This window comes from Gymnogyps californianus, chromosome 4 (genome assembly GCF_018139145.2).
Source record: "Gymnogyps californianus isolate 813 chromosome 4, ASM1813914v2, whole genome shotgun sequence".
NCBI lineage: Eukaryota > Metazoa > Chordata > Aves > Accipitriformes > Cathartidae > Gymnogyps > Gymnogyps californianus.
Genome location: NC_059474.1, coordinates 15,076,193 through 15,101,200, shown reverse-complemented (window position 1 = coordinate 15,101,200; position 25,008 = coordinate 15,076,193). Strand labels below are relative to the sequence as shown.

Here is a 25,008-nt window from a genome sequence, read left to right as displayed (position 1 = left end):
AAAGCTCAATTAGAGTTGAAACTGGCCGGTGCTGTGCCAGATACCAAGAAGGGCTTTTTTAAGTACATTAATAGCAAGAGGGGGTCTAAAGAAAACGTCGGACCAATACTTGTTGAAGATGGTCACCTGACTAAGTGAAGGGATGAAGAAAAAGCGGAGGCATTTAATACTTTTTTTGCCTCAGTCTTTGACAATACTGATGGACCTTGGACTGCCTGGTCCCCTGAGTCTTTGACTTTCCATTTGTGGACACTGAAATTGTAAGGAACCAGCTGTATCAGCGGAATGTACACAACTCCATGGGGCCTGATGGGATTCATCCCAGAGTACTGAAGGAGCTAGTGGATGTTATGGTAGGACCCCTCTCGATCATCTACCAAAGGTCTTGGGAGTCTGGGGAGGTCCCTGCTGACTGGAAGCTAGCCAATGTTATTCCAATTTACAAGAAGGGCATGAGGGAAGACCCAGGGAACTACAGACCTGTTAGTCTAACCTCAGTTCCTGGAAAAATTACGGAGAAGATCATACTGGGTACTAGTGAAGGGCATTTAAAGAATAATGCAATCATCAGGCACAGTCCACATGGATTCACAAAGGGAAAGTCCGGTTTAACTGATTTGATATCCTTCTATGGTAAGGTCACCTGCCTAGTGAATGAAGGGTAGGTGGTGCATGTAGTTTTTCAGGATCTTAGTAAGGCTTTTGATACTGTCCCTCACAGCATCCTTCTGGACAAGCTGTCCAGCTGTGGGATGAGAGGGTTCACGGTGCGCTGAGTGAAGAACTGGATGAAGGGTAGAGCTCAAAGCGTTGTAGTGAATGGAGCTACATCGGGCTGGTGACCGGTCACCAGCAGTGTTCCTCAGGGTTAAATTCTAGGGCCAGTTCTGTTCAATAGGTTTATCAACGATCTGCATGCAGGAGTTGAATGCACCATTAGCAAGTTTGCTGATGATACCAAACTGGGAGGTGCTGTTGACTCTCTTGAGGGACAAGATGCCTTGCAGAGGGATCTAGATAGGTTGGAGCATTGGGCAATGATTAATGGGATGAAATTTAACAAGTCAAATGCTGGATTCCGCACCTAGGACGGAGTACTGCTGGGCACAAGCATAAATTGGGAGAGGAGTGGCTGGAGAGCAGCCCTGCAGAAAGGGATCTGGGAGGGCTGGTCGACAGCCGGCTGAATGTGAGCCAGCCGTGTGCCCAGGCAGCCAAGAAGGCCAAGAGCACCCTGGCTGGTATCAGAAATAGCGTGGTCAGCAGGACTAGGGAAGCGATCGTCCCCCTGTACTCAGCACTGGTGAGACCACACCTCGAATACTGTGTTCGGTGTTGGGCCCCTCACGGCAAGAAAGACACTGAGGTGCTGGAGCGCATCCAAAGAGGAGCAACGAAACTGGTGAAGGCTCTAGAGAGCAAGTCTTATGAGGAGCCCGCTTTGTCAAGAGAGCCCCTGGGAGCTCGCTCCTGCCGGGCCGGTTTGTACTTGTGTCGTGGTTTAACCCCAGCCGGCAGCTAAGCTCGCTCACTGCCCCCCCCACCCCTGGGATGGGGGAGAGAATCAGGAAAAAAACCTCGTGAGTTGAGATAAAGACAGTTTAATAGGACAGAAAGGAATGAAAAACAATGATAATGATAATATTAATATGACAATAGTAATACTAAAAGAATTAAACTATACAAAGCAAGTGGTGCACAATGCAATTGCTCACCACTCGTTGACTGATGCCCAGTTAGTTCCCGAGCCGCGATCCCCCCTCCCAGCCAGCTCCCCCAGTTTATATACTGGGCATGATGTCATATGGTATGGAATAGCTCTTTGGCCAGTTTGGGTCAGCTGTCCTGATGGTGTCCCCTCCCAGCTTCTTGTGCCCCTCCAGCCTTCTTGCTGGCTGGGCATGAGAAGCTGAAAAATCCTTGACTTAGTATAAACACTACTTAGCAACAACTAAAAACGTCAGTGTGTTATCAACATTATTTTCCTACTAAATCCAAAACACAGCACTATACCAGCTACTAGGAAGAAAATTAACTCTGTCCTAGCCGAAACCAGGACAACTTGCTGTGATGTCCAGGACCCGCTGAGCCGGGCGGCGGGGACGAAGGCTGGGGCTTGCCGCCTGGGCGATGCTGCTCTGGCGGCTGTGACAGCACAGAGGACAGGTCACAATGGGAGCCGTCCCCAGGGACATCACCACGCAGCCCCACCTCTGTTTGACTTGGGCGATCGGTGAGTGCAGCATGCAGGGGGAAGGCTGGGCTGGATGGGGGACGGGGCAGATGGCCGGGGGGTTCCTAACCCAGAGCGAGAGCCGAGCCCCTCGGGGCAGGGCACGGTACCGCCCTCGGGGCTGGGGGCAGAGGTGCTGGGGGCTCCCAGTGCTGGCAGGTGCCCAGAGAGGCTCTGGGGACGTGCCGGGCGCCCGTGGCTCCATGGGACGCTGTCGTGTGGCAGGGATGGGGCCTCGGGAGACTCTGCTCGGGTGTCCCTTGCCCATTCACGGGGCACAGCCCAGGCAGGGGCTGGCCATCAGGGCGGCTTGGGCGGGATGGGCCCCGTGCTGCCTCCAGCCAGGGCCTGCGGCCCCTTCGAGCCTGTCGACACCAGTGCCCAAACGCTTTCCTGGCAGAGCCCGTGGCTCCCATCCAGGCACTGCTCACAAACCCTGCCCTTGCTCCCTCCCACCTCCCGCACCCCCTCTCCTGCCGGCCCCCGGCTCCAGGCGGCTCCTGCCCCGCTCCCCTAGCCCCGTGCTCCCTGCCACCCAGCCCTGCTCAGCCCCCTTTTCTCCCGCCTCCTCCAGGCCATGGTTGCGGCAGTCGCCCTCGTCCTGGCTGTGCTGGCCATCCAGCACGGGCTGAAGCCCGATGCCCAGACAGATGTGGCCACGGCCCAGCGGATGCAGCAGCGTGAGGAGTATCTGCGTCAGGAGATGACTCGGCTGCTGCAGGAGGTTGAGCGGAGCAGGGGCGCGGAGGAAGCCACGCTCCTTTCTGTGTTGCAGCAGCGGCTGCTGTGGATCGCTGCAGGAGCCCTGGTCCTGCTCGCTGAGGTCTGCTGGCTGGCCAGGGAAACGAAGCTTACCTGGGACAGCTGCAGCGAGCAGGACAGCTCCAGCAGCAAGGAGGAGGACGATGAGGAGGAGGAAGACCTCAATGGTGCACACAACGGCATCAGGTCTTTGGCTGCATCCACCCCATCGCCGACTCAGGGCCTGCCCGACACGTGCAAGGTGCTGCAGGAGCTGGTGGGTGACCTCCTTGGTGTCTGCCGCGTGCTTTGCAAGAGGACTTTCATGCCGCAGATGCACCCGGCCATTGGGATGGACGGCACCTGTGAAGCCTGGAGCGTCCAGGAGAACAGCATCGCCTACCGCCTGCTCGTGTTCCTGCGGCCACCCCCGGGCACTCTTTCAGCCTGGAGCTGGGCACCACGGGGCAGCTGCCAGCAAGGCACTCCAGCATCCGTGTGGTGCGGGAGTGCATGTGCTCGAGGGAGCCGCTGCTGGGGGATGTTCTGTGCTTTCTCCACCACCCCGACGGCACGCTGCCCAGGGACCAGAGCTCGGACCTCCTACGCACCCTCTGCACAGGCTCCTACTTGGACGTGGAGAAAATCGCCTGCTGGGTCCAACTGTTGGTGAGATCAGCCTGGCTGCTTCTGCCTCAGTCGCCCCACTGCCAGCTGACGGTGCTGCCCTCCTCCCACTCCTGCCGGTTCCAGCTGACAAGCACCTCCAAGATGAACATCTGCACGGAGATGATTTTTGCAGTGCAGCAAGGCAGCTCAGGCGCCTACCTGCGCCTTGAGTAGGCAGAGGCCAGCTTTACCGGCAGCACACCGTGGCCGGAGAGCTGCGCTGGTGTCGAGATGCCGCTTTTCAGGCTCACGGCGAGGCACACCCAGCAGGACAATTTCCACCTCAGAGGCCTGCAGCTCTGCACCCCTGTCCTGGTGGTCACAGGCTTTTCCACCCATGCCTGTGACCCTGAGGACCTACTTTCCTCTCGCGCTGAGGGGGCCCGGGCAACAATTTCGGACACTGGGACACAGAGAACCTGCTCATCCCAGAGACTGCCTGGCGAGTCTCTGCCGCAGATCTGAGCAAAGTAGGCATGGAGGTGACACCGCTCAAGAGGGGCTCAGCATAACCAGAGTCCGAGGAATCTCTGCCGGTCCACCTGAAGGTGCCAGTGCAACTGAGGCTCCTGTTACCACCTGTAACAGGATGGGACCACCCATCCTGTTGGAAGGAGCTGATCCCCTCTGGGGCCTTTGCGCGATGACAAGATGACAATAAATTAGCTTGTTTTAACCAACCCTCTGTCTGTGAGTCTCTGTGCAACACTTTGTTGGGGAATGTGGGCAGGCAGCAGGTTGCTACCTGCTCAGATGCAGAAGCAGCGGGGCAGCATTTTGAGGGGAGGAAGCAATACCAAAACAGAATGCTTCCCCTGACCCCTTTTTCCCTTCTCTTCCAGTTTTCTGCTCTGCTTCCATTTTAAGGGGAAGACGTCTCTCTGCGTGTACGCCGGATGGGAGGGAACGAGGCCAAGGGAGCCAGACCTTTCTCAGTAGTGACCTCTGACAAGAGAAGAACCAATGGGCACAAAGGAAAAAACATGAAATTCCATCTGAACGCAAGCAAGCATGTCCTGACTCTGAAGGTGCTCAGAGTTGGTGGAATGAGTCCCGCGATGGGAGCGCTGGGATGGAGGGCTACAGGCTGTTCAGGAGCGATTGGCAGGGCAGGCGAGGGGGAGGTGTTGCGCTGTATGCAAAGGAGATGTTTGATTGTACAGCCTTTACAGTTAGTGATGATGTGGTTGAAAGCCTCTGGGTGAAGATTAGGGGGCTGGAAAACAAAGTAGATGTTGTAGTGGGTGTCTACGACCGATCGCCCAGCCAGAATTTAAGCACTGATGAGTTACTACTCTACAGGCAATTAGGAGAAATTTCTGGATCGGTAGCCCTTGTCCTTATGGGAGATTTCAACTTCCCAGGCATCAGCTGGGAATACCATACTGCTGTGACGAGCAGGTCTTGGAAATTCTTGAAGTTTGTAGGAGACAGATAGATAGATAGATAGATAGATAGATAGATAGATAGATAGAGAACTTCTTGTCACAGGTACTCAGTGAGCCAACTAGGAAAGATGCCCCCCTCCTAGACTTGCTGTTTGTGAATAGAGAACGACTCACGGGAGATGGGATGGTAGGTGGCTGTGTTGGCCACAGTGATCATGAAATGGTTGAGTTTAAAATTTTCAGTGTAATGAGAAAAAAGGACAGCAGAGTTGCTACCCTGGACTTCAGGAGAGCAAACTGTAAGCTATTCAGGGAGCTATTTAGCAGAGTACCCTGGGAATCTGCTTTTGAAGGCTTGGGAGTCTGTGAGTGCTGGTCAGTTTTTAGGAACCACCTTTTAGAAGCACAGGAGCGGGCAATCCCGTTGTGTCAGAAGTCAAGCAAGCGGGGCAGACGACCAGCTTGGGTGAAAAGGGAACTCCTCGTGGAGCTCAAGAGGAAAAAGAAATTGTGTGACCTCTGGAAGCAAGGTCAGGCTTTGCAGGGAGAGTACAGAGCTGTGGTTCGTATATGCAGGGAGAAGACACGAAAGGCCAAAGCTCAATTAGAGTTGAAACTGGCCGGTGCTGTGCCAGATACCAAGAAGGGCTTTTTTAAGTACATTAATAGCAAGAGGGGGTCTAAAGAAAACGTCGGACCAATACTTGTTGAAGATGGTCACCTGACTAAGTGAAGGGATGAAGAAAAAGCGGAGGCATTTAATACTTTTTTTGCCTCAGTCTTTGACAATACTGATGGACCTTGGACTGCCTGGTCCCCTGAGTCTTTGACTTTCCATTTGTGGACACTGAAATTGTAAGGAACCAGCTGTATCAGCGGAATGTACACAACTCCATGGGGCCTGATGGGATTCATCCCAGAGTACTGAAGGAGCTAGTGGATGTTATGGTAGGACCCCTCTCGATCATCTACCAAAGGTCTTGGGAGTCTGGGGAGGTCCCTGCTGACTGGAAGCTAGCCAATGTTATTCCAATTTACAAGAAGGGCATGAGGGAAGACCCAGGGAACTACAGACCTGTTAGTCTAACCTCAGTTCCTGGAAAAATTACGGAGAAGATCATACTGGGTACTAGTGAAGGGCATTTAAAGAATAATGCAATCATCAGGCACAGTCCACATGGATTCACAAAGGGAAAGTCCGGTTTAACTGATTTGATATCCTTCTATGGTAAGGTCACCTGCCTAGTGAATGAAGGGTAGGTGGTGCATGTAGTTTTTCAGGATCTTAGTAAGGCTTTTGATACTGTCCCTCACAGCATCCTTCTGGACAAGCTGTCCAGCTGTGGGATGAGAGGGTTCACGGTGCGCTGAGTGAAGAACTGGATGAAGGGTAGAGCTCAAAGCGTTGTAGTGAATGGAGCTACATCGGGCTGGTGACCGGTCACCAGCAGTGTTCCTCAGGGTTAAATTCTAGGGCCAGTTCTGTTCAATAGGTTTATCAACGATCTGCATGCAGGAGTTGAATGCACCATTAGCAAGTTTGCTGATGATACCAAACTGGGAGGTGCTGTTGACTCTCTTGAGGGACAAGATGCCTTGCAGAGGGATCTAGATAGGTTGGAGCATTGGGCAATGATTAATGGGATGAAATTTAACAAGTCAAATGCTGGATTCCGCACCTAGGACGGAGTACTGCTGGGCACAAGCATAAATTGGGAGAGGAGTGGCTGGAGAGCAGCCCTGCAGAAAGGGATCTGGGAGGGCTGGTCGACAGCCGGCTGAATGTGAGCCAGCCGTGTGCCCAGGCAGCCAAGAAGGCCAAGAGCACCCTGGCTGGTATCAGAAATAGCGTGGTCAGCAGGACTAGGGAAGCGATCGTCCCCCTGTACTCAGCACTGGTGAGACCACACCTCGAATACTGTGTTCGGTGTTGGGCCCCTCACGGCAAGAAAGACACTGAGGTGCTGGAGCGCATCCAAAGAGGAGCAACGAAACTGGTGAAGGCTCTAGAGAGCAAGTCTTATGAGGAGCCCGCTTTGTCAAGAGAGCCCCTGGGAGCTCGCTCCTGCCGGGCCGGTTTGTACTTGTGTCGTGGTTTAACCCCAGCCGGCAGCTAAGCTCGCTCACTGCCCCCCCACCCCTGGGATGGGGAGAGAATCAGGAAAAAAACCTCGTGAGTTGAGATAAAGACAGTTTAATAGGACAGAAAGGAATGAAAAACAATGATAATGATAATATTAATATGACAATAGTAATACTAAAAGAATTAAACTATACAAAGCAAGTGGTGCACAATGCAATTGCTCACCACTCGTTGACTGATGCCCAGTTAGTTCCCGAGCCGCGATCCCCCCTCCAGCCAGCTCCCCCAGTTTATATACTGGGCATGATGTCATATGGTATGGAATAGCTCTTTGGCCAGTTTGGGTCAGCTGTCCTGATGGTGTCCCCTCCCAGCTTCTTGTGCCCCTCCAGCCTTCTTGCTGGCTGGGCATGAGAAGCTGAAAAATCCTTGACTTAGTATAAACACTACTTAGCAACAACTAAAAACGTCAGTGTGTTATCAACATTATTTTCCTACTAAATCCAAAACACAGCACTATACCAGCTACTAGGAAGAAAATTAACTCTGTCCTAGCCGAAACCAGGACAACTTGCTGTGATGTCCAGGACCCGCTGAGCCGGGCGGCGGGACGAAGGCTGGGGCTTGCCGCCTGGGCGATGCTGCTCTGGCGGCTGTGACAGCACAGAGGACAGGTCACAATGGGAGCCGTCCCCAGGGACATCACCACGCAGCCCCACCTCTGTTTGACTTGGGCGATCGGTGAGTGCAGCATGCAGGGGGAAGGCTGGGCTGGATGGGGGACGGGGCAGATGGCCGGGGGGTTCCTAACCCAGAGCGAGAGCCGAGCCCCTCGGGGCAGGGCACGGTACCGCCCTCGGGGCTGGGGGCAGAGGTGCTGGGGGCTCCCAGTGCTGGCAGGTGCCCAGAGAGGCTCTGGGACGTGCCGGGCGCCCGTGGCTCCATGGGACGCTGTCGTGTGGCAGGGATGGGGCCTCGGGAGACTCTGCTCGGGTGTCCCTTGCCCATTCACGGGGCACAGCCCAGGCAGGGGCTGGCCATCAGGGCGGCTTGGGCGGGATGGGCCCCGTGCTGCCTCCAGCCAGGGCCTGCGGCCCCTTCGAGCCTGTCGACACCAGTGCCCAAACGCTTTCCTGGCAGAGCCCGTGGCTCCCATCCAGGCACTGCTCACAAACCCTGCCCTTGCTCCCTCCCACCTCCCGCACCCCCTCTCCTGCCGGCCCCCGGCTCCAGGCGGCTCCTGCCCCGCTCCCCTAGCCCCGTGCTCCCTGCCACCCAGCCCTGCTCAGCCCCCTTTTCTCCCGCCTCCTCCAGGCCATGGTTGCGGCAGTCGCCCTCGTCCTGGCTGTGCTGGCCATCCAGCACGGGCTGAAGCCCGATGCCCAGACAGATGTGGCCACGGCCCAGCGGATGCAGCAGCGTGAGGAGTATCTGCGTCAGGAGATGACTCGGCTGCTGCAGGAGGTTGAGCGGAGCAGGGGCGCGGAGGAAGCCACGCTCCTTTCTGTGTTGCAGCAGCGGCTGCTGTGGATCGCTGCAGGAGCCCTGGTCCTGCTCGCTGAGGTCTGCTGGCTGGCCAGGGAAACGAAGCTTACCTGGGACAGCTGCAGCGAGCAGGACAGCTCCAGCAGCAAGGAGGAGGACGATGAGGAGGAGGAAGACCTCAATGGTGCACACAACGGCATCAGGTCTTTGGCTGCATCCACCCCATCGCCGACTCAGGGCCTGCCCGACACGTGCAAGGTGCTGCAGGAGCTGGTGGGTGACCTCCTTGGTGTCTGCCGCGTGCTTTGCAAGAGGACTTTCATGCCGCAGATGCACCCGGCCATTGGGATGGACGGCACCTGTGAAGCCTGGAGCGTCCAGGAGAACAGCATCGCCTACCGCCTGCTCGTGTTCCTGCGGCCACCCCCCGGGCACTCTTTCAGCCTGGAGCTGGGCACCACGGGGCAGCTGCCAGCAAGGCACTCCAGCATCCGTGTGGTGCGGGAGTGCATGTGCTCGAGGGAGCCGCTGCTGGGGGATGTTCTGTGCTTTCTCCACCACCCCGACGGCACGCTGCCCAGGGACCAGAGCTCGGACCTCCTACGCACCCTCTGCACAGGCTCCTACTTGGACGTGGAGAAAATCGCCTGCTGGGTCCAACTGTTGGTGAGATCAGCCTGGCTGCTTCTGCCTCAGTCGCCCCACTGCCAGCTGACGGTGCTGCCCTCCTCCCACTCCTGCCGGTTCCAGCTGACAAGCACCTCCAAGATGAACATCTGCACGGAGATGATTTTTGCAGTGCAGCAAGGCAGCTCAGGCGCCTACCTGCGCCTTGAGTAGGCAGAGGCCAGCTTTACCGGCAGCACACCGTGGCCGGAGAGCTGCGCTGGTGTCGAGATGCCGCTTTTCAGGCTCACGGCGAGGCACACCCAGCAGGACAATTTCCACCTCAGAGGCCTGCAGCTCTGCACCCCTGTCCTGGTGGTCACAGGCTTTTCCACCCATGCCTGTGACCCTGAGGACCTACTTTCCTCTCGCGCTGAGGGGGCCCGGGCAACAATTTCGGACACTGGGACACAGAGAACCTGCTCATCCCAGAGACTGCCTGGCGAGTCTCTGCCGCAGATCTGAGCAAAGTAGGCATGGAGGTGACACCGCTCAAGAGGGGCTCAGCATAACCAGAGTCCGAGGAATCTCTGCCGGTCCACCTGAAGGTGCCAGTGCAACTGAGGCTCCTGTTACCACCTGTAACAGGATGGGACCACCCATCCTGTTGGAAGGAGCTGATCCCCTCTGGGGCCTTTGCGCGATGACAAGATGACAATAAATTAGCTTGTTTTAACCAACCCTCTGTCTGTGAGTCTCTGTGCAACACTTTGTTGGGGAATGTGGGCAGGCAGCAGGTTGCTACCTGCTCAGATGCAGAAGCAGCGGGGCAGCATTTTGAGGGAGGAAGCAATACCAAAACAGAATGCTTCCCCTGACCCCTTTTTCCCTTCTCTTCCAGTTTTCTGCTCTGCTTCCATTTTAAGGGGAAGACGTCTCTCTGCGTGTACGCCGGATGGGAGGGAACGAGGCCAAGGGAGCCAGACCTTTCTCAGTAGTGACCTCTGACAAGAGAAGAACCAATGGGCACAAAGGAAAAAACATGAAATTCCATCTGAACGCAAGCAAGCATGTCCTGACTCTGAAGGTGCTCAGAGTTGGTGGAATGAGTCCCGCGATGGGAGCGCTGGGATGGAGGGCTACAGGCTGTTCAGGAGCGATTGGCAGGGCAGGCGAGGGGGAGGTGTTGCGCTGTATGCAAAGGAGATGTTTGATTGTACAGCCTTTACAGTTAGTGATGATGTGGTTGAGAGCCTCTGGGTGAAGATTAGGGGGCTGGAAAACAAAGTAGATGTTGTAGTGGGTGTCTACGACCGATCGCCCAGCCAGAATTTAAGCACTGATGAGTTACTACTCTACAGGCAATTAGGAGAAATTTCTGGATCGGTAGCCCTTGTCCTTATGGGAGATTTCAACTTCCCAGGCATCAGCTGGGAATACCATACTGCTGTGACGAGCAGGTCTTGGAAATTCTTGAAGTTTGTAGGAGACAGATAGATAGATAGATAGATAGATAGATAGATAGATAGATAGAGAACTTCTTGTCACAGGTACTCAGTGAGCCAACTAGGAAAGATGCCCCCCTCCTAGACTTGCTGTTTGTGAATAGAGAACGACTCACGGGAGATGGGATGGTAGGTGGCTGTGTTGGCCACAGTGATCATGAAATGGTTGAGTTTAAAATTTTCAGTGTAATGAGAAAAAAGGACAGCAGAGTTGCTACCCTGGACTTCAGGAGAGCAAACTGTAAGCTATTCAGGGAGCTATTTAGCAGAGTACCCTGGGAATCTGCTTTTGAAGGCTTGGGAGTCTGTGAGTGCTGGTCAGTTTTTAGGAACCACCTTTTCAGAAGCACAGGAGCGGGCAATCCCGTTGTGTCAGAAGTCAAGCAAGCGGGGCAGACGACCAGCTTGGGTGAAAAGGGAACTCCTCGTGGAGCTCAAGAGGAAAAAGAAATTGTGTGACCTCTGGAAGCAAGGTCAGGCTTTGCAGGGAGAGTACAGAGCTGTGGTTCGTATATGCAGGGAGAAGACACGAAAGGCCAAAGCTCAATTAGAGTTGAAACTGGCCGGTGCTGTGCCAGATACCAAGAAGGGCTTTTTTAAGTACATTAATAGCAAGAGGGGGTCTAAAGAAAACGTCGGACCAATACTTGTTGAAGATGGTCACCTGACTAAGTGAAGGGATGAAGAAAAAGCGGAGGCATTTAATACTTTTTTTGCCTCAGTCTTTGACAATACTGATGGACCTTGGACTGCCTGGTCCCCTGAGTCTTTGACTTTCCATTTGTGGACACTGAAATTGTAAGGAACCAGCTGTATCAGCGGAATGTACACAACTCCATGGGGCCTGATGGGATTCATCCCAGAGTACTGAAGGAGCTAGTGGATGTTATGGTAGGACCCCTCTCGATCATCTACCAAAGGTCTTGGGAGTCTGGGGAGGTCCCTGCTGACTGGAAGCTAGCCAATGTTATTCCAATTTACAAGAAGGGCATGAGGGAAGACCCAGGGAACTACAGACCTGTTAGTCTAACCTCAGTTCCTGGAAAAATTACGGAGAAGATCATACTGGGTACTAGTGAAGGGCATTTAAAGAATAATGCAATCATCAGGCACAGTCCACATGGATTCACAAAGGGAAAGTCCGGTTTAACTGATTTGATATCCTTCTATGGTAAGGTCACCTGCCTAGTGAATGAAGGGTAGGTGGTGCATGTAGTTTTTCAGGATCTTAGTAAGGCTTTTGATACTGTCCCTCACAGCATCCTTCTGGACAAGCTGTCCAGCTGTGGGATGAGAGGGTTCACGGTGCGCTGAGTGAAGAACTGGATGAAGGGTAGAGCTCAAAGCGTTGTAGTGAATGGAGCTACATCGGGCTGGTGACCGGTCACCAGCAGTGTTCCTCAGGGTTAAATTCTAGGGCCAGTTCTGTTCAATAGGTTTATCAACGATCTGCATGCAGGAGTTGAATGCACCATTAGCAAGTTTGCTGATGATACCAAACTGGGAGGTGCTGTTGACTCTCTTGAGGGACAAGATGCCTTGCAGAGGGATCTAGATAGGTTGGAGCATTGGGCAATGATTAATGGGATGAAATTTAACAAGTCAAATGCTGGATTCCGCACCTAGGACGGAGTACTGCTGGGCACAAGCATAAATTGGGAGAGGAGTGGCTGGAGAGCAGCCCTGCAGAAAGGGATCTGGGAGGGCTGGTCGACAGCCGGCTGAATGTGAGCCAGCCGTGTGCCCTGGCAGCCAAGAGGGCAAGCCGCATCCTGGGGTGCATCAAACAGAATATAACCAGCCGGTCAAAAGAGGTGATTGTCCCGCTGTATTCAGTGCTGGTTTGGCCTCACCTTGAGTACTGTGTGCAGTTCTGGACCTCTCAATTTAAGAAGGGTGTTCAGGTACTCGAATGCGTCCAGAGGAGGGCAACAAAGCTGGTGAAAGTGCTGGAAGGAATGTCCTATGAGGAGCAGCTAAGGACTCTGGGCTTGTCTAGTTTGCAGAAAAGGAGGCTGAGCGGCGACCTCATTGCCCTCTACAGCTTCCTGAGGAGGGGAAGTGGAGAGGGAGGTGCTGATCTCTTCTTCCTGGTATCCAGGGACAGGACACGTGGGAATGGTTCAAAGCTGTGACAGGGGAGGCTCAGACTGGACATTAAGAAGCATTTCTTTACCGAGAGGGTGGTCAAACACTGGAACAGGGTTCCTAGAGAGGTGGTCAATGCCCCAAGCCTGTCAGTGTTTAAGAGGCATTTGGACAATGCCCTTAATAACATGCTTTAGCTTTTGGTCAGCCCTGAAGTGGTCAGGCAGTTGGACTAGATGATTGTTGTAGGTCCCTTCCAACTGAAATATTCTATTCTATTCTATTCCATTCTATTCTATTCTATTCTATTCTATTCTTGTTCTGTTCTGTTCTGTTCTATCCCAGACTGCATTAGGCAGAGCACTCCCAGCAGGTCAAGACAGGTGGTTCTTCTCCTCTCAGTAGCATTGACAAGGACACATCTGGAGTGCTGCATCCAGTTTTGGGCTCCCCAGTACAAGAGAGACATGGAGAGACTGGAGAGAGTCCAGAGAGGGATCACTAAGATGATGAAGGGACTGGAGAATCTCTCCTATGAGGCAAGGCTGAGAGAGCTGGGACTGTTCAGCCTGGAGGACAGAAGGCTCAGGGGGATCTTATCAGTCTATATAAATACCTGAAGGGAGGGTGCAAGGAGGATGGAGCTCTTATCAGTGGTGCCCACTGACAGGACAAGAGGCAATGGGCACAAACTGAAATAAAGGAAATTCCATTTAAACATAAGAAAAATCTTTTCTACTGTGAGGGTGGTTGAACATGGGAACAGGTTGCCCAGAGAGGTTGTGGTGTCTCCATGCTTGGAGATAGTCAAAATCTGACTGGTGTGAGCAACCTGCTCTATCTGACCCTGCTAGATGATCTCCAGAGGTCCCTTCCAAATTCCTGTATAAACTGGGAAAAGTAATTTATAACTATCTGCTACAGTTGCCCTGTCCTTAAAAATATACTAATTTATTATTATTTATGCTACTGTTGTATCATCCCATGGAAACTCTATGTTTAACTAATATTACTGAAAGATGAATAGGATAGTTTGCTTTTTAGGTTCCAAAAAGGTGTGTCACTCGGTGTCACAGTTTAGGCCCAGCCGGCAACAAAGCACAACGCGGCCACTCGCTCACTCCTCCCCCCCGGCAGGACAGGGAGGAGAAAATACAACGAAAGGCTTGTGAGTCGAGACAAGGACAGGGAGGGATCACTCACCAATTACGGTCACAGGCAAAACAGACTTGACTTGGGGGAAAAAAAATCAATTTAATTTGTTACCAATGAAATCAGAGTAGGATAATGAGAAATAGAACCATATCTTAAAAACACACCTTCCCCCTCCTCCTTTCTTCCCAGGCTCAGCTTTGCTCCTGATTCCTCTACCTCCTCCCCCCAGCAGCACAGGGGGACAGGGAATGGGGGTTGCGGTCAGTTCATCACACGTGGTTTCTGCCGCTCCTTCCTGCTCGGGGGGAGGACTCCTCACACTCTTCCCCTGCTCCAGCGTGGGGTCCCTCTCACAGGGGTCAGTCCTCCACAAGCTTCTCCAGCGCAAGTCCTTTCCACGCACTGCAGTCCTCCATGACTGCTCCAGCGTGGGCTCTCCCACAGAGTCAGGGCCTTCTCCGGGCCCAGCCACCTGCTCCGGTGTGGGGTCCTCCACGGGCTGCAGAGGAATCCCTGCTCCACCGTTAACCTCCACGGGCTGCAGGGGGACAGCCTGCCCTCTCACCACAGGCTGCAGGGGAATCTCTGCTCCCCCCGCACCTCCTCCCTCTCCTCCTTCACTGACCTCGGTGTCTGCATGGCTGTTTCTCTCACTTCCCACTCCTCTCTCTGCTGCAGGTTTTTCAGCAGCCTTTTTCCCCTTCTTAAATATGCTGTCACAGAGGCACAACCACCGTCGCTGATGGGCTCGGCCTTGGCCAGCGGCGGGTCCGAGTTGGAGCTGCGGAAGCTTCTAGCAGCTTCTCACAGGAGCCACCCCTGTAGCCCCTCCGCTGCTACACAAACCCCGCCACACAAACCCAACACACTCAGAAAGCAGTCACAGTGAGACATAATCTTGCAGTGAAACTGCAGAGTTCTTCAAAAGACAGACAGGCCAAGCTGCAAATGGACAACCAGACAGAGCAGCCAGTGTATTCTGTAGGCACATCCAGACAGCCGCCCCAAAGCTGTTAAACAAGCACTCAGGGATGGTGATGAAACATTTTATAGCACTTCTGATGAATGAATGAATAGCTTGCACACATTTCTGAGAGGTCATCCAGTATTGCAAAGAACTGTATTATGTAGATCGTTTCAAAACCAGCTACGATAATTAAAATGAAAGCAGTGAGTATTCAAACTACCAAAGCTTTTTCATGTCTGAAGAGCCAGTCTTTCAAGCAAAGCAACCTTTCACCTCAGATAACCATATTCTTTGGCACTGACTTTTTGACAGTTGGGATTTACTAATTGCCCTGGTTTCAGCTGGGATAGAGTTAATTTTCTTCTTAGTAACTGGTGCAGTGCTGTGTTTTGGATTTAGCGTGAGAACAATGTTGATAGCACTCTGAGGTTTTAGTTGTTGCTAAGTAGCGCTTATCTTAAGCCAAGGACTTTTCAGTTCCCCATGCTCTGCCAGCAAGCAGGTGTGCAAGAAGCTGGGAGGGAGCACAGCCGGGGCAGCTGACCTGAACTAGCCAAAGGGGTATTCCATACCATGGAATGTCATGCCCAGTATATAAACTGGGGGGAGTTGGCCGGGAGGGGCGGATCGCGGCTCTGGCATCGGTCAGCGGGTGGTGAGCAACTGCATTGTGCATCACTTGTCTTTTCTTGGGTCTAATTTCTCTCTTTTTGTTATATTCCTTTTCATTACAATTATTATTATTGTTGTTATTATATTTGTATTATTATTGTTATTATTATTTTATTTTATTTATTTTATTTTATTTTAGTTATTAAACTGTTCTTATCTTAACCCATGAGTTTTACTTCTTTTCCCAATTCTCCTCCCCATCCCACTGGGAGGGGGGGAGGAGTGAGGGAGCGGCTGCGTGGTGTTTAGCTGCTGGCTGGGGTTAAACCACAACACTAATCTAGAACATTATCTGTGTTTCTCTTTAGTTTCTTTATAAACCCATGTTATGTTTTAATGAGGATGATATTTCTTAACTACTACTTAACTTTAGCTATTAGAGGCTAAAAGTATTTTAGCCTGGAATTTTTTATTTGTTCCTTTAGCTTTGCTTTTAACAGTCACAACACTTAATGTCATATATTAAGTAAACCAACAGCTCTTGCAAAACACTTAACTCTGCAATTTAAATTCTAAAAATCTGGCAAGAAAACATTCTCTGGAGTCCCTTGGAGTTGAGCTCTGCTTCCCACTACTCTGTCACATACCAAGATCTTTCTTGGTTATTAGTAGGGTTTTAAAAATGCTCAGTCCTGGCTTACTGCTGCTTCTTGTGAAGTCAAGAGTACAAAGACCACTGCCTTTGACACTAAAGCTAATGCTGAGTTCTTTCGAAAACTCCGTCACAGATTAACTCAGTTTTGGGATAAGACAAATATGTAGTTGCTTTTAAGTCAGACACTTCTTGTGAATAAAGAAGGTTGACTTGTGCAGAAAGGAGGCCAAAGAACTGGAGAAGAGCTGAAATTTTATTTTAGGTAGTATTCTACTGAAATTCTCTAGAATGTGTATGGTAGTGTCCTTGGCATGTATGTTGTGTCTTAACTTTAAAAGTACTTTAAGCACTAGGACATGTATCAAATCTCACAACTAGCCTTTTAATTTTACTTTCCTATACACCTGAACCACTCTAAAGAAACAGCCACGATGAACGCATTTTTATCTCCTCTAAGTATCACTTGAAAAACATGCACACCAAAACTGTGCACACCAAAATGTGCACATCAAAATTGTGCACACCATAATTGCTGCAGTGTAGCTATGTTCTGGTGTGACTGGCAAGGGAAGCCACATCAATCCAACAGAGAGTTCTCCAGGAGAAACAGCCATGAAGGGGTTTCCTCCTCCTAACATTAGCATGGCAGACAGGGATAATAATAACCAGCTCCAACAACCACAATTAATCATGTTTTTATCCAATAACAATAACTTTTTATTATCAAGTAACTAATATAAGTTAGAGAAACATTCAGGTCAGGCCCTCACTCAGTAACATGGAAACCCTGGATGCAGTTGTGTGTTAGGGTCAATCACAACATGCCACTCACACTCTCTGCCAGCCCAGGTAAGCTCTGCCAGTCTAGCAAGAGCCACACCAGGTTCATAAAGGCTTCTGAATGACATGTCACACCTCCTTCTTCCATGGGATGCCTGTGATCTCTACGGCATGACAATATTTCTTGACAGCTTACTTCATATTATAATTCTCTGCATTTATGAAAAGTCTTTCATCAGGGGATCTCACAGAGCCTTACAAGAACTGTTTTGGTTTTTTTTTTATAGTGAGTTTATATAAAAACAGATTTCATGTCCTGACTCCCCTGCTTTACTCAGTAGTCGAAGCTTTTTTTTTTTAATAGGTATGTCTCATTTAACTGTCTCTCATCACCAAGATTGCCTGAATTTCTGTCTGCTCCCTCCCTGTTCTCTAGAGGAAGTTGTCAGGAGCAGAGTGAATGACATTCATATGTGCCAAGTAATAGCACAGGACTGCTCACCATCTAAACTTTCTAAAGCAGGGATCAAGTGAGAACCAAAGGGTGAAAAACAAAGGCTCTCTTTCTCTGAAGAGGAATTAGTTTAACCTGTAGGAAAAAAAACCTACACAAGCAACTACAGTTCAGTCTACTGTATTTTTTAGATACTTAAGGATAAACATGTGAGAAGGCATTGGCACATGTATCTCCTTTTTCAATATATTTAATTTAATTGAGCTGACTCTTGAAATCAGCAGACCAATTTTTTATTAACTCCACCTTAAAATAATTGTTACCATTACTATAGTGCATGCCTCTCAGTACGCTGGTGATTCTGCATGGTTTTGCCATGACAGAAGTGAAGATGTGACCATCTACAGGAAGTGCTCTGTGTCACAAACTCAATCATTTCTAGAATTTTTCTTTTTTAATGAGATGTCATCTAACAAACAGGCCCACCAGACAATCTAATGTCCCCGCCAGTAAATGCTGTTAAGCCTCCTGTCTAAGGACAGGCCTGACAACATGCCATCATTAACAACCATGCCAAAATCATCAGCAACATCAGAGAGTTCTCTTTCTAAAAATCCAAAATTCTTCCTTATATGATAACATCCTGGCTAACATGAGGTAATCCAAAACAGGTGTATGCCTACAGTAATTCATGGATATGTTCTCTCACATGTAAACTGTTCCAAAAGCCATTTTCCTCCGTTTCAATTATTACGTAGCCCAAAGATGTCCACAGATTGTGCAACAATCAACAGATGACTTGATAAAACAGTTTGATATCTCCTTATGGTGTTTCCATTATATACACAGATATTGCAGGTGATGACTTTGGTGCAACACCACAGAGAGATTTAGGTTTTAACTTCTATTTAAAGACCTAATTCTCAGTGGTTTCAGTGAAAAGAAGGCAATTTAAACAGGATTTAGACATTTAATTCCCTTAAGGATGTAAGCCTTTGTCTTTCTATAGTAGATAGATCACCATCGCTTTCCAGACAGTTCAGTGTTGATGATTTTCACTTTTGGCTCTTTAGGCTCTGCGAAAGTTAGTCATTATACATGATCCAGAAATTCTAGGGGAAATCTGGATCATTATCAACTATATTTATTAATCCACTTTTAAAGCATGAATAACTCCACCATTAAAAAAGCAACTCTATCATAATGTCTGAACACAGACAAATAGAGCTAAGAAGCCCATGTGAAGCTTCACAGCTGTATTTAATTTTTGTTCTGCCACTTAGCATTGCATTTTTTGCACATACATTAAAGCCTTCTGAAATAGAAAAAATGTTTTCTTTTTGTCCTGTCTAGCAACTATTAAATTTGTAGATCTGTGAACTTTATAGACCTCAAGTTATTGGAAAGACTCTTACTGAATATATTGGGCTTTGGATTAGTATCACATTAGAACTACTTCCTATGCAGTAGGAAGAGTTTCCTGATATTTAACACACTGAATCCCTGAGTATAGTCATTTAAGAAATTGGTTACAAATGGAGTTAATCCAATCTCACTTAAGGAGCTTCTCAGTTAAGAAGCTCTGATTCCCCTTTCAGTGGGGTCATCTTGGCAGACTTTACTTAAAAATCAAGCTCAGAGAAGCATGGAAAACAAAGGTTTCTGAAGGCTACTTAAATAGTTGGGAATCGGATTCTCACTACATGGAAAATGATACCAACCTGGCTGTAGTTCATTTCAAGTCTGTCCTCATAAATGTTGCACAATTAAGATTCCCTTTGCTAGACTGAGTAATCCCCTATGTAAATGAACATTTTGGTGGTTTACATATTGGAGTTGAGACAGTCCCTCTTCCAGAGCTCTGAGTAAAGCTTTTTGGATTACATCTTTTTCTGGATAAATCATCACATCTTCTGATGCAAATCCTTCTTCACCACACTCATTTCAGTAGTTCCCTGTAGTTAGATGAATTATTCTGTGACACTACTGCTTTTCTGAAGTCTTTTGCCTCTTTTTGTTCCTCTTGCCTACCAGGCTTCTTTCTAATTTGCATATGTCAGTCTTTGCCTGCCTCATTTGCTTAATTAAGAGTACGGTTCTGCTCTACTAATGAGAACAAAACCCAACTCCTAAAGAGCTTGTTAATGTAGAACGGAGAAACGGTGTTATGATTCTAATTCTTGGAAAGCAATATAATCTCCAGTACAAGATTAATATTAATGTTAGGAGGAAGAGCCTTCTCATGCCTCAAGATATAAGAAATATTCCTTATGTTATTAACTATGCTACAGGAACCTTAATTATACACAAGCTACCATCAGAGGGCTGAAGATCAACACTTTCAAATTTGGGTGCCTCAAGATAATTACTTTAAGCTGTTTCTATTATAGGTCTGATTTTTATGGTGGTACCCACATACACACCTCACACACACTCCCCCTTAATGAAGGTGAGGGAACATGCACGTATTCACTACACCTGCAAATAAGGCAACCTTATTTAGAGGCCTAAATGACATTCCTTAACACATTCAACTTTGACAATTTTAGTTTGGATTCAAGCTGTTAAAAATCAGAGCACACCGAATCCAAGCAAGCACACTGAATGGCACAGGAGAGCTACTGCATCCCGGAGAGCTGTACCTTACAGTGTGCAATGACACATGGCAGTCAAAATTATTTTGGCTCTTACCAGTGGCATTAGTGGTATGCTACAGGGAGCACGGACTAGGTCACCAGCGAAACATGACAACTATAAATGGAGTGGCCGATTATCAGCTGCAAAGCCAACATGTAGGAAAGAGCACCACGACTCCAAATAAAATGCTGATGTCAAATTTGAATCCCATATACGGCATCAAGAGCATCAACAAATGAAGGACACCCTCTAACCCTCAAGGGTATCCCAGGTACACGAGTGACAGCTGGAAGCCAATGCATTTTTTAAAAATCTGTTTGGCCATAATACGCTTAATTCTTTTTTGAAATAGCTAAAACTCCTTGTATGATGAGAAATTTCAAGAATTTTTATTTGTCTCCAATATACTTTCACATTTCTCTGCATGTTGATAACAGCACTGTAACCAAATATTACAGCCTTTCTTGTCAGACCAAATCAAAATGAGCATTTAGAAAGGAATATGTTTTGTTTGTAGCTGTGTCTCACTACAGACAGTGTATAATACAGATCTGGGAAGAACAAAAGCTTGCCTGTTTTAGAAGCTACATATTCCTTTTGTTGTTAGGAGTAAGACAGGTCTGGCTTCTCCTGTGCGTGGCAGTAGACATGGAAACATTGCTAACACCAGAGTATCTACAGCATAGCAGTCATCGTAACAAATGTATAATGTGTTCTATTACATGACAACTCTGTCTTGTAATCCCAGATGTAATAAAAATCCTTTTTTACACCACTTAAGCTTGTTAAGAAAAGGAGAGCTTTAACTGCTCAACAATTTTGGCAATTGTAAATTGCCTCATTTAATTTGGTTTAGGCTGTTGTGAAATATGGAGTTATAAATATATATGGTTTCCCAAGCCTCCATTACAAAAGATCATGATCTCATCTGTTTCAGTCAGGATAATTTTCAATAGAGTAAAATAGAGTAGCCCATAAGCTATATCATGTTGCAGACACCAGTCAAAGCTATATGCTTAAAGACATAGAACTTCCACAATACATTCAAGTAATGTTTCACATGGGGGAATTTACACTTACTTCCAGGTAGTGTATACTTTATGCCTTTAATCAGGAAAACAATTGTTTTCCTTCTTACTTAAGGCAATTATAGATAGTATTCTAATGTATGTATCATCTTAAGTGTTATCTTTGCAAGCAACTGAATTCAGTGAAGGAATTTGACTGGAAGTTAGCCTGTGGCAAAGAATTCCATGGGTTAATTATACAACACTCCTTCTATCACTTCTAAATCAATTTCAGTGACTGTCCTCTTAAGAGGGTGAAAAGGATCTAATTGCCTCCCTGTGGACCACTTGTTACTGCCTGTCGCTCTGAAATTCACTTTTATACTCCTCTGCTGTATTTTTGTGCAATTTAACTTGATCATGTATCAAAACGCCTTCCTTCCCCTTAGTTGTTAATTATTTTGTCATCTCCTCAGATTATTTCGGATACATTTCCTGACAAGATGTCCAAAACAGAATGCTATATTACTGGTGAAAACACAGACTGGGCTGATACAACAGATTTTGGTTTTTTCTTCAAAATTTTCTATATCCTTTTCCTTTCCTTTACTGTGTTACTGACAAAAACTACCTTTGTTGAGGTAGAATTTAGTGTAACAAGGTCATATCCTTGTATTAGTAATAGCTCCAGGTAAAGCTGTATTGATTCAAACATAAAGAGGGGTGTAGCTTCTGGAGAAGGGGGACTAACAACAGTATTTTAACACATAACCCTGTATTTCAGAGCATCTGAGATTAACATTATATAACTTGGAGAAGAGCACAGAACTCTGGCCTTTCCAGAAAGGTCCATATATGATCCTCAGCCTGAAGTGTCAACAGTCTTTACTTTTTATTGGCTTTTTAGGGCTCTCACAGTTCTTTTCAACACACAGAGGTCATAGAGAGACAGGGATTCTGTAACCATTTCTTATTGCCGGGGCATGTGAAGTGCACAAGTGGTTACTATTCCAGTTGGCTCATGACACTCAAGCTTTCCCTCAGATTTTCCCTTGGCTCTCTGACAAAGCTAAGAACCTGTAAAAGAGAGAAATAACCAAGGTTTAGCTCTGTAACAGCTGAAGCTAATCTAAAACTGTATTGCTGATTTTGCAACCTTCCTCTCACACATTCCCAACCCTTTGCACCAAGCCCTGAGCTCATTTAACAGCCCTGTGAAACAGGCCAACGTTCATTTAATTGAAAACCAGCCTGGCAAAAATTTAATTTGGTTTGGCCCAGTTCAGGTCTCTGATCTAGGAATGGGAACACACGAGTGCCAGTACCTGAGCAAGGGATGGGGGAATAAGGTGTGGCCTGGGGAAACTACAAGTGTGGGACTGCAGCAACCCAGAATGAGATTCTCTTAAACTGCAGGGAGCTTAATCTTCACCCATCTGGAACAAATTCTAACCCTACAAAGGTCAGTGACACTGGAATTTTACCCTAATTCTTAGTATATTTGCATTTTTATATATTGAATGATCATATTGCTATAGTGTTTCTATGAAGACAGTAATTCAAACTATTGTATTTTTTAGCTTTCAGTGTATTTCATGGTATCAGGGTCAGAAAATAATCATCACAGTCTGTCTTTTTTCAACGATCAGCGTTCTGACACCCCACATGAGTCTGGCTGGAATCAAAATTCAGAATTTCTTAGGGCACAAAACAGAGTATTTATCTTGTTGGTATTTGTAATAAATATTTTATTAATAATATATACTATCTAAAGCACCTACATATTGACATCTAGTATTCTAAAGTCTTGTCATAATAGCAGCAGATATGATGTGTAACGTTCTCATTTCAAACTTCTTGTTCTATTTCTGTTTGACTATTTGGGAGCAGTTTTCACCATTTAGACCTCAAGACACAGAGATTAACCAGCTGCAGCCTGGGAAAAAAAAACACAGCACAAAGAAGTATTTTATTTAACATTCCTTTTAGAAAAGCTGATGGCTACTCAGCATCAGACAAAACTTGTGTATAAAGGCAATGCTATGCTAAGTGATGTGGAAATACCAAAAGACTGTGAAATACTTTCTAAGGAGTTGTTAACATGTGCCTGAGGCTATACTGCTGAGTTGCAAATTTAAGGGGCGTGTTTTCATCAGTATTCAAGTCGTATTTGTTAGTGAGCAACGGAGAACGGTAAATAAAGCTAAAAGTACGTGAAAAGTTACTATGAATTTTAGAAATTCCATGTGCTGAGCACATAATACACACAACAGCATAATCCTTGATTTTTCATTACTTTCGTAGCTAATGGTCTGAAGTCCAGCCTTAAGTCCACTCACCTTCCTCGCACAACGTTGTCATTTATGCGTACTGTTATCTTAATGCTGGCCCAAAGCCTTAAGCATAACATTAGTATTCAACTCTAAATATATGAACAACATCTTTGATATCACATGCCTAATGGTAAACATCTACATGCCTGGAGAACTGAGGCTGCAGGTTATGAGCCTTCTGGAACAGAAATTGATCATTACATATTTTACAAGCCACTATATGTATCTGTGATCAACTAAGCAAATAACAACATTTGAGCATTCTCTAAAGCAACCCAATACGATGTCCATGTCGTCACTATGTAATTAATGCTGTGAAGATGAAGCACATACTCTAGCAGGTGGTACATTCACATGCTTGAAAAAGACGTAGCGAAACTTGGCTTTCCAAAATACTCAGAAATGTCTTAATATGTGCCAAGCGCAAGCCCAGGGGTGGCAGACTTTTCTGGCAGATTTAGTACAGCGGAATGAAGCAGTTAGTTAGCACTTGCTGCCCACCCTTCTGCCAAAGACTACCATCTCCGCAGGTATGCCGATGTAAACTGACATTGGCAGAGAGATCCCCACGTAGTCATTCAAGAGAAGAGCCGCTGGGAGCAGTAACTTCTTCAACTATTCCAAATAAATCTGCCACCAAATAAAGAGTCGGCTGTGATTCCCCAAGAGGCTGAGCACTTGCAGCTTGAGCTGGCTGGAAATCTCCGTTCAAAAAAACCCCCAAGACTCTGCTAAAGCGTGAGGACGGTTGTGGAAACATGAAAAAATTGCTAAGACTGGCTAACCAAGTTAATAAAAACTAAGTCAAGTCTTTGCAGAGGGAAAAGTAACAATTCGTCAATTCCATACCCCACTACGAGCTGAAAAATGGAAACTCCAGGAGCAGTGCGCTGAGTCTTACCCGTCTACTTCAGATTTGGATTTCTAGCCTCTTAAATACTTGAGGCACCTAAAAAAAAAAAAAAAAAAAGAAAAATTGCTCCTGAAACTCTGACTCCACATTTTTCACAGGAGTCCCCACAGGCATACTTGCTACTTCCAAGGCTAGGCCATTATTTGGATATTTATGAGAAGTTAATGAATAAGATATCTATAACACATTAGCTACATCATTTAAAGTCATTATCAAATTTATATTAAAAATCTTAGGATGTGAGCAGAGGTCAGTGGTTTAAGAAACTACAAAGGCAACCCTTGCAGGGAGAGAAAATACCTTCTATGAACTAATGTAGTTGGAAAAAATGTAAACACGATTCTGGGCACGTAAGATTTTATTCACGTACACAAGAGATAATTCAGCTTTGGTGCACAAAAACATCTTATGGCAAACGTAGAATCTTTATTTTGTCTTCAGCATGAAATACTGACATAATAAATACATACAGATTCATTTATTGCTGAAAAATCCAAACAGGTGAAGAAAAAAAAAAATCTGTTTTCGTATAGATAATTTGCCTTTTACTGGGCACATGGCAATCATTCAAGGAAAATGTACTCTATGAAGCCACACACTGGACAAGGGAAAAACCCAAATCCCTTTAGCGCAGAAGTGAAAAGTGTAGAAACCTCTTAACAGTAATCCCAGCATAGTTGTGTGCTGCCCTCAATGT

At 47.6% G+C, this 25,008-nt stretch overlaps 1 protein-coding gene across 1 annotated transcript; it reads left to right on the top strand.

Annotated features, from left to right (window-relative positions):
• Nucleotides 1-2,094: 2,094 nt before the first annotated feature.
• LOC127015519 (inositol 1,4,5-trisphosphate receptor-interacting protein-like 1) lies at nucleotides 2,095-9,912 on the top strand. The gene is made up of 2 exons (XM_050895509.1): nucleotides 2,095-2,233; nucleotides 8,429-9,912. The coding sequence occupies exon 2, from the start codon at nucleotides 8,432-8,434 to the stop codon at nucleotides 9,437-9,439; it is 1,008 nt and encodes a 335-aa protein (XP_050751466.1). The 5' UTR covers nucleotides 2,095-2,233; nucleotides 8,429-8,431; the 3' UTR covers nucleotides 9,440-9,912.
• Nucleotides 9,913-25,008: the final 15,096 nt, after the last annotated feature.